General features: G+C 44.0%; 1 protein-coding gene across 1 annotated transcript in view; it reads left to right on the top strand.

Moving 5' to 3' along the window:
• The window catches only part of Cry1 (cryptochrome circadian regulator 1), a 53292-nt gene that overhangs the window by 4752 nt on the left and 38129 nt on the right, over positions 1 to 10411 (top strand). Inside the window, exon 2 of the mRNA XM_010637625.2 lies at positions 6 to 105. Coding sequence (XP_010635927.1) covers positions 6 to 105 — 100 coding nt within the window. The remainder of the gene's footprint in view (positions 1 to 5; positions 106 to 10411) is intronic.

The following is a 10411-nucleotide window of genomic DNA, read 5'->3' as shown; positions in this document are numbered from 1 at the left end:
CCCAGCGCTGAAGGAATGCATCCGGGGCGCCGACACCATCCGCTGCGTCTACATCCTCGACCCCTGGTTCGCCGGCTCCTCCAACGTGGGCATCAACAGGTGGCGGTGAGCGTGGGGCAGAGCGGTTTTCGCGGCTCCGGGTCGGAGAGCGCGGGGTACCGCGGCACCGCGGCCTGCGCGCCAACTTAGTCTTCGGAGCTCGTTCCCCGGCTCGTGTTGGAATTAAACCTCAGCCCGGCTCTTAATGGCCTGGGATTGATTCCTTTGGCACCTTTGTGGCCCTGGAAAGGACTGTGGCTTTCGCGTTCCCAGCCCTGGGTGGCTCCTTTCGCGGCTCCGGGTCGGAGAGCGCGGGGTACCGCGGCACCGCGGCCTGCGCGCCAACTTAGTCTTCGGAGCTCGTTCCCCGGCTCGTGTTGGAATTAAACCTCAGCCCGGCTCTTAATGGCCTGGGATTGATTCCTTTGGCACCTTTGTGGCCCTGGAAAGGACTGTGGCTTTCGCGTTCCCAGCCCTGGGTGGCTCCTAGTTCTTAGTGTGAAGGGAAATCATTCATTAAGAGCAGTGAGCTCCAAACCCAGCTTTCTTCCCCTCTTGAGGCTCCTGCTCGAAAAGCAAGGGAAACGGCGTCGGCCGGTTCTCTGCTCAACTCTCCCTCCCCACTCCCCCTTGTGGTTCACGCGACAAAACGCAGCTTTTTCTTTCTAGGCAAAGTATGATAAACCTCGGTATCAGCACTGGAGAAATCCTAGAGCCTCCAGCTTTATGATTTTTTTTCCCAGAGAAACCGGGAAAGAGGGTTGTTAGACCCTCTGGTGGAAGAGAACGTGCCTGATGAGGGGCCGATTACTGATCGCCTCCTACGGGTCAGGCAGCGATTTCCATGTCGGGACATAGCAACAAATGTTCCAGGAAGTGAGATATATGTTTAGTATTTTAGGTGGTGATAAATGCTGTGACGGAAAATAAGGCAGAAGGAAGAGATAAGGAAAACGTGTGTAGGGATGGGGCTGCAGTTTTATGTACGATGATCAAGGGGAAAGTCGCAGAGAAGGTGACGCGTGATGCGGCCCGAAGGAGGTGAAGTGCGTTCCGCTAAGGAACAGTGGGGAAAACACCCTGCAGCGGAAACCCGGCTTGATGACCTGTGGAAGGAACAGCAGAGGGAGCCAGTGCGCCCGGAGCAGGGGAGTGGAAAGTGGGAGGCCTGAGGTCGCAGTTGTGATGGAGCCATACGCAGTAGAGCTTTAGAAGCGATTATCAAGATGTGTGCTTTCACTCAGAATGAAGTAGAAATAATTGCAGGATTGTGAACAGAGAAGTGAAGTGATCTGACTTCAGTTTGAAAAAAAATGTTCTGGTTGTGGTTTGAGAACAGACGGAATTGAGTAGTGGAAGAGGACGAGAAGTGGGAAGACGGCCCTTGCGTGCGTCCGGGTGAAGTGAGAGTGGCTTAGACCACAGTGGGAACAGGAGCGGTGAGGAGCAGTCAGAGGAAGGCAGAACCGCAGTGTTGGATATGTGGGTGAAGAAAAGCAGAGGAGCTAGGAGCGATTTCTGAAGTGTTGACTTGAACTAATTAGGTGCACCTTGCTAGGAAATGGAAGCCTCTGGGAGGGTGGTTGGCATTCGGCTTTGGACTTTGATTACAGTTTGAGGTGTTTTCTACGCATCTCAGAGATAGCTGATATTGGATATATCTGGAGCTCAGGACGTAGATCCAAGCAGGGAGTATAAACTGGAGAGTTATAGCTTATGGATAATGCAAACAGCCATTGATTCATCCACCTGTTTAGTGAACAAATGTTTGTCAACATCCACCATATGCCAGACAATGGTTTAGGTCACATAAAATGACCAGAAGTCCCCACCCTGCCTGGAGCTGCATTCCAGAGGACCCGGTGAGCCTGCGCTCGAAGGTTAAGAAGGTGTAAAGCTGGACCTGGCAGACCTGCCTGTGAAAGTTCAGGGCAAGGCACTGTCTCAGAATTTAAAAAAATTGAAAGGGCTATAGGTAAAGCTCAGCACTGTCTTGGTTCAACCCTCAGTACCACCAAAACAATCAAACAGAAAAGCACCATACTTTTAAAGAGAGAGTTTTGAGGCTTGAGCCTTGCATGCCCTTACTGTCTCTCACTATGACTAGTAGGATAGGGGATTCCAGACTGGAAGGTAGGTCTCGGATTTTAGGCTAAGGAGTTTGGCAATATCTTATCAAGGCACCAAGGAAATTAATAAAGTTTTTTAAATATTAAAATTATTGACAAAAAAAACTAGTAATGGGCTACTGAAGAAAAGCACTGAATTTGGTGTTGTGAGTCTTGATCACCTCAAAAAGACTTCCTTTATGATTTCAGTGAAATAGGTATTGCTGTCTATTCAAAACCACTATTTCAGCTGTTTATGCTTCTTCTTTATCATTGTTTGTTTGTTTGTTTTTTGTACCAAGGATTGAACCCAGGATGCTTTTGGTCCTAGCTATATCCCTAGCCCTTTACATTTCAACATTTGAGACAGGCCCTCGCTCAGTGTCCCAGGCAGAACTTGAATTTGCCCTTCTCCTGCTTAGCCTTCAGAGTGCTGGGGTTACAGATGTGCCCTGCCACACACAGCATAACATCATTCTTTTTTAGGATTGCTTCCAGTCAACATTTAAACAGGTTTAAAAGTAAATTCTGTAAAAACAAAATACACCTTTCACTGTCTTGGCTCCTATGACTATGTATCTTGGTTACCTTGTAGCCGTACTCTTAAACAATGTATCTGCTACTTGCTGACTTCATTTTTTTTTTCATTGTTAATTTTCTGCTTACCCTTGAGCCCCAAACTAATCTCTAACTCCACCCCCTGTCAACTGTATCAAAACTGTTTTTTTTTTTTAGACAGAGTCTCCCTATGTAGTTGAGACTGACCTGGAACGCACTGTCTAGCCCACGCTGGTCTTGAACTCACAACAATCCTCCTGCCTCAGCCTCCAGAGTACTGGCATTACAGGTGTGCTCCAAGCCTGGCCCAAAACTGTTTTCATACAAAGGGTATTAAATTTTTAAAATTTTCACACCTTTTCCACAGCATCTGATACATCTGACCATACTTCTTCTCAAGGGGCTTAGTTACATGACCTTTCCATGTTTGGTTTTCTTTAGAGCTATTGGGAGTTTTTCAGTTCAACTCTTAAATGCCCCTTAGATCTGGGTTCTCTACTTACTTTTCACTTTACATATTTCTAGGCAACCGCATCTCTTCTCATGCAATCATTTGCCCCGCCCTGAGTTCGCAAGCCATTGTGTTCAGCCTAGATCTCTCCTGATCGAGTCTCTCTGGACTGACTTCCCTCAAGCTCAGCCTGTTCAAAGCAAAGTTCATCTTCTGTATCTGTTGCTCAAAAACAAACAAAAAACCCAAACTGACTTTTTTTTTTGGTGTTTTCTGTTTTCATAAACTGTACTATCATTTACCTAGTTGCTCATTTTACAGATTAAACTGTTAAGTACGTATCCATTTATTCCACAAATATTTGAAGCCCTGAGAAGTGTGTCGGTCACTTTGCTAATTTCTGTGGCTAAAGGATAGTCAACAGATCATTTCTCTGCCCTCAGGGAGTTTACTGTAGGGGGAGATTTATTTGGAATGAAAACATTCACAGAGATGCATTCTTCTCTCTCCGTTGTGTTGTTAGCTGGTATCACTGATTCTTTTTGGAATAATTGTTTTAGTAGTCTACAATTCATTGTCTCTCTTGTCTTTTAATGTATTTTCTACACTGCAACCACAGTAATAATTTAAAGTAGAAAATGTCATAATTTATACTTTAAAATTCTTCAGTGACATTTTTTCCTTCCTTACATTGAAGTTCAAAAAGCCATAGCATGGTTTTAAATCCCAGTACAATCTGGCCCTCTGTTTGCTTTATCCCCTATTTTGGGTAATTTTTTGACAGAAGCACTTGAACTGAGCCTTTGTTTGAGGTGGATCTTGGCAAAGAAAGGAAAGAAAGGACTCCAAGCAGATGAAGGAGGACCAGCCTAAGGACGGGCACAGAACTCAGCCTGTGGAGTAGGCGGGCAGAGTGGAATCCTGGGGAAGGGTTTAGTGCTCTTTGTTTGCTGCTTGGTTTCTTTAGTCAGACAAGCTTAAGCAGAAAGAGTTTAATGGCAGATGGAGCTGAAGAATCCAAGAGAAAATGGCTTTGATGTGCATTGAGTCCAGGCTCAAAGAGATGAAGTCTCTTGCTGTGTCTGAGCTTCACTTTTACTGCCTTAGGTTCCCAGACCAGCAGTCCTCTGGTGGCAAAATATAGCAATGACAGTAGCAGTTAACGGTTAAAAAAAAAAAAACAGCAAAAAATACCTCTTCTCCAAAAGTCTAAGAAAAAGCCTGTAGTTTTATATGAGTATTTTACCATTTTGAAAACTAAAATGTAAGGCTTTGGTGAACTTCGAGAGAGCACTTCAGTGCAGTAATAAGGATAGAAGTCAGTGTGTAGGGTAGTTCCAGAGTGTGTGTGACGGCTGGGGAGAGGGGGTGGGGTGACTCAGCGTTAGAATGTGAGGGAGCATTCAGGTGGAGAAGTAAAAAATGAGCTGGGACACAGGTCCTGGATAGGCTGAGGACCAGAATGCTGGGCAGACTTCCACACATAGTGCATCCACAGGATGGTGAATGAAAACAAGCTGTAAAGATAAATTGAGTCCTGTCTTTGGGGTTCTTTGAGTACATAACGAAGCAGATTGAGGACATCTGACTGTCCTAGGACCTGGGTTCTAATCCCTGCTTTCCTGGTAAGCAGTAGGACTGACCTTGAGTAAGTAATTTCTTTTCCACACATTCCAGGGAGGAATTAGTGAGGAACTGGCCACCTTCCAGCACTGTACAAGGTGGTGGGGTTACAGCGATGGAGGTCAGGGCTAGGGATGCAGCGTGGTGCTGGAGCCCATGCTGAGCATAAGCATGTCCCTGGGTTTGATCTCTAGTAACACACGCACAGTGAAAGTCATGGTTCTGACCTATAAGGAAACTTTCACACCAGTAAAAGATAATTGTATATCACAATTAGGTTTCAGGGTGCTAAGTAAGACTCTGTCAGAAATATGCAAAGACAATCATAGGTGCACAGAGGAAAAACAACTGCAGGGAGATGTAAAGGGGTAAAGGTAACTGGGGTATATGAGGAGGGGTGGACTAGAGAGGCTGTCTAGAATGCATCCTGAGGGAGGTTACTTAGTCTGTGTCCACATGAAAAGAGGGGGTCATAAAACAAACACTATCAGGAAAGCAAAAGCCCTCTCTTACCTGACACCACTGGACCTTCAGTTTGTTATTTTAAAAGCAATCGTAAAAACACACCTGTAAGAATATACATTAATTGGACAGTCTTTGGTGTTAGGCTTATCAGTGTCCTGTTCACTTCTTTATCCACACTTACTTCTTGGGTGAGCCCATCTAGTTCTGTGCTCAAATAACTAATTTCCTGTGCTTCCCATGGTTCTGTTTAGCATTCCCAATTCACATGTGCAGTATTTTTTTGTGGATTCAAATGACCATCTTAAGCTTGATTTTTGTCCCCACCTCATGGTTTCTCTGTATCACAGTAAGTGGCAACATTCACCTACTTGCTCTGCAGAAACCCAGGAGCCATCCTTCCTTTATTTCTCTTTATCTTCAACTTAGTACTGAGGCTATCAGCAGTTGTTATGAATGTGCCTTCAAGTTAAGTCTTGGCCCCAGATTCCACCTGTCTACTACTACCGTCCTGTCCAGGCCACCAGTTTTTCCTGCAGGACTAATGCAGTGGCTTCCTCAGTTCTGTTCTTGTGCCTACCTTCCTTGTCTTGACCACATGGAAGCCAGGGTGTTCAGGGGCCTTAGAACAGCTCATTCATGTGCTCATATTCCACTGTGGCTTCCAGTGCCTTTCTGTTTTCTTTTCCTTCTAATATGGAGCGTTATTCCCTCAGACTTTAGCATGGCTCATTCTTCTAATATCCCTCCCTTGTGCAGTCATGTAAAATAATTACCCTGCTCCCTCTGTCTTTTCTTCTCCCACCTCCCTCCCTCCCCCCCCTCTTTGTTTTTATGGCATCTTTCAATACCCACATTTATATAGTTATTCATTTACCTCATCGTCTTGCTCCTTTCAATATATTGTGTGGGAGGAATCTATGTGTCTGTTTTGTTGTCTGTTTCTATGACAGTGATTCTCAGTTGATGGTCCGGAGCCCTCATGGGTCCCTGAAACTCAAGTATTTTTGAGGTCAAAAGTATTTTCATAGTAGTACTGAGGTGCTGTTTGACTATAGCAGGTGCCTGAGCAATCAGCATAGAGAGAGAAGAGGCCCATTGTGGCTCAGAGTTTGGAAGTTTTAGCCCATCAGATTTTTTTTTTTTTTTGGTACCGGAGATTCAACTCGGGTCCTTGCGTTTGCAAGGCAGGCCACTGAATTGCTGAGCTAAATCCCAGGCACCTGTGACAGATTGAACTTCCCTTTGGGTCTGTGGTGAGGTTTCATCATGCTGTGAGGAATCACAAGAGAGAGAGAGGCGAGGGTCCCACAGCCCCCATGAGGACAGGTTCCGAGACCCACAGCCAGCATGAGGGCTCCAGGAGCACCACAGCAGGGAGTCAGGCTTTACACTTCTCTGCTCAAAGGTGTTACTAATTCTGTTTTCCCTTGGGAGTGGATTCTGTTAGGTTTTAATAATGAGACCATGTTGGCCCTATAAATAAAATTGGTAACTGTCAATTATTTTTATGTTTTTGACCAGTATAAGTAACCCAGAATTTGTGTCCTGTAAAGGCCTGCTGGAATTCACCCATGACGTCATTTGGGCCAGGGGGCTGTTGGGTGTGCCTGTCCAGTCAGGCATCAGAATGAACCTATCATCCAAAAGCTTACTGGAAGATGAATTTGGACTCCATTTTAGTGCTTTTTACTCTGTCTTTCCTCTTTTTATGTGGAGGGTTTACTGGGTCAAGAGTCAACATGTGACCCACACAGTGTCAGTTTGGAATTTGGAAATTTGGGAAAGGGCTGTGGAGGCTTAAACCTAGATGTGGAAGAAAGGTGATTGTAGAAACAGTGAGCACATGTGCATAAAGAAATAAAGAAGAGACAGCTCAGTTCTTCATAAAAACTAGTTCTCAGCCAGAGATAGATGATACCTGTGTATATATAAAGTCAGCTCAAAAGCCAGCATCCTTCGTAATGGGTAAATTTTAGAAGTTCCTTGAAGTCTGGAACAAGATAAAACTGCTGGCTCTTGTCACTGTTACCATCACTGTGCCAGAGGCACAAACTTAATGCAGTATAAGAGGTGTAAAATGGGGGAGGAAGTAAAATTACTGCTATTTTTAGGTGACATGATTGTACACCTGAAATATCTGGGAGAACTGAAAAGGAGTTCGAATAGTAGGAGAGCTCAGTGACATGGCTGGATGCAGTTCCTTTTAACCTCATTGTATGGAACATTGATTTATATAAGGTCTGTTGTTTTCTTTCTTCTTTTGGTCTTCTTTGTACCTATCTGAATTTTTCTTCTCCCATAATCAAATACATTGTTTGCTGTATAATATATTTTGTTGTTTATATGTGTTAGCTTCCTGTTACTGTAGCAAATATCTGAGGTAATCACCTTATAAAGAGCAAGGTTCATTTTGGCTCCAGTGTGGGACCAGGCAAAGGTTCAGACATGACTGGGCAGACCCTTCGTTTAGGGTTCTGATGTGGTGCTGGGTGACAGTGTTGGGAGTGAGCCCAGAGCTGCTCGCCTACCAGAAGCGACAAAGAAGAAGAAGAGGTGTGCCCACAGGGTCCTGAATACCTCTCCTGTCAGGATGGGCACTGAGCCTAACAGTCGGCCTTTGGGGGATATTCCAGATCCAAACTACAGCAGGGTTCTAATGGTTTGTCTATTTCATATAAATGTCCTTACAAAGTGGATTTTATTTTATGCATTTATTTTTAATGTACATAAATGTTGTATATCTTACTATTTTTGCTGTAAGCACTGAAGTTTTAAGACCTAGTCACGTTCATACTTTGAATCCTCTGCTTCTAACAGCTGCAAAGCCCTCTGTGGGACATTCATCCCATAGGTTTACCTCCTTGTCTTAGTGACAGTACCTGTATAATTCCAGTTTCCTGACACTAGAAGTTACATTGCATTGACTGTCCTTGAACATGACTATATTTACTTCTTTAGAGTGCAAGTGCAAGTGGCCACATTGTGGGGGAATGTGGCAGAGTGTACTGCTTATTTCATGGACCAGGAAGCAAAGAGGAAGAGACCAGGGTCCAACAGTACCCTTGGGGGAAGGCTCCACATGACCTCGATACCTGGCATAAGGTTCCCTGCCTCCTGAAGGTCCACAGCACTGCCCAGTAGCTCCTCCCTGGGACCAGGCCATTGACATGTGGGCCTTTGTGGACATCAACATCTAAACTATAGCAGGTGGCTTACCTGGGAATGGCAGGTTGCTCACAGTGGCTGAACTGTCTAGATCTCTATCAGCAGGGCGTCATTGTTCTTCTATCTTTATATGTCAGCGTTTTTAAATGGTCTGATTTTCTAAATTTTATTAGCCTGACATGTAGAGAATAATAACTTTTATTTGTATTTTGCTAGTTACTAGTAGGTTCAAACATTTCTTCTCAAACGTATTAGCTTTGGAGTTTTTTTTCCTTCTATATATAAATAGTATTTTAATAGTCTTGCCTATTTTTCTGCTGATGTTGCTACTGCTGTCTTAATCTATTTTGTTTTTAGGAATTTTAAAGTAAATACCTATTCAAATACAAATAATGGCCATAAGCACATGAAAATGTGCTCAGTGTTATTACTGATCAGGGAGATGCAAAACAAAGCCACAATGCAATACCTAATAATAGGACAACTATTATAAAATTTTTAAAGGAAAATGTTAGATGGAGAAACTGGAATTCTCATACAATAATGCAGCTGGTGTGGAGAAGTTTGGTAGTTCCAAACTCTGCATAAGTCCTAGGTGCTACCGTTTGCGTAGTTTGTCTGTTGCGGTGCACATGCTTGTCTTCAGAAGGGTGATGCTGGGTAGGTGGGACTTTGAACAGGTGGGGCACAGTGGTCATTAATTGGCTCTTCAGGGCTGCAGCTGCTGAAAGGACCAAGGCTGGCGTCATAGGGTGCACTGGGTCTGGTAGGAGGGGACTCTGAGCAGGCAAGTGTAACCCCTGTTGACCTCACATGTGCCTCTTCTGTGTGTAGCTGGTTCCCTTCCTGCTTTTCTGCTTTGGGATGCAGTCAGGGAGTCCTGCTCGGACAATACTGCCGGGCCGTCTGGACTTTCCAGCCCCTGAAATTCTGGGCCAAACAAAACGCTTCTCAAGTACCCAGCCTCAAGTATTTTGTTATAGCAACACAAATGGACTGTAAGGGGACGTGTTCATGTTGTATTGTGCTGCATGTTAATTTTAGTCTGGTAGTTAGGTTGTTCATATCAGCAGCCAAAGTTTATATGTTGTCTCAGTTGGTATTTCTTGGACTATATTTCATTGACTTTAAGATTGCAGCAAATGGATCATATATCAAATGCATAATAATTTCAGAGATGTTAATATGTTTTTTAAAAAAAGGATCTTTGAAATAATGGAGATTGGTATGGTCTTAGATTTTCCCCTATGACTTGTGGGTGCTTTAAATATCACATCTTCAGGATCATTCACAAAATAAGCAGACTGGTGTGGGGTAGAGCTTTTTCCTCACTTGTCACAATCTCATCGGGGAAGAAAAATCTTCTGCGTGCACCCCCATCCTATGCACCCTGCCCTTTTTGTCTGGTTGCCTTGAACTGGCTCACATTCTACCTCTAAAACAGAGGCCAGGGTAGTCAGCCTTTCCTGAGATCAGGAATCAGTCTCAACTCCAAGCAGTCTGAGGGTCCCTTTAGCAAGCAAACAGCTCAGAAATAATAGCTTTTAAGTGGGTACGTACATTGCACACCATAGAGTATGTGCATTTTACATTTAGTATCTTTAAGGCTGGGGATTTAGCTTAGTGATGCTGCCACCTGCCTCACAAGTGCAAGGCCCTGAGTTCAATTCCCAGTACCAAAACAAAGAAAAAAATAACATTTTAATATCTTTGGAAACAACCACAGTGTCCGTTAGTGGATAAATGGATTTTAAAAGTGTGTTGTATAGGGCTGGGAGTATAGCTCAGTTAGGGTCCTTGCCTGTCATGCGTGAAGTTCTGGGTTTGATCCTTAGTAATTCAAAAAGTAAAATGTGTCGTATGTGACAGTGGAATAATGTTCAGCCTTTACAAAGCAGGAGACTTCTGTCATTTGTGACAACACAGAGCAACCTAGAGATCATTATGAAAAGTGAAATAAACCAGGTACAGAGAGTTAAATCCCATGTGACTTCACTTACAT

This window comes from Fukomys damarensis, unplaced genomic scaffold (assembly GCF_012274545.1).
Source record: "Fukomys damarensis isolate Sample0158 unplaced genomic scaffold, DMR_v1.0_HiC HiC_scaffold_15, whole genome shotgun sequence".
In the NCBI taxonomy this organism is placed as follows: domain Eukaryota; kingdom Metazoa; phylum Chordata; class Mammalia; order Rodentia; family Bathyergidae; genus Fukomys; species Fukomys damarensis.
This window is presented reverse-complemented; position numbering and strand designations above follow the sequence as displayed.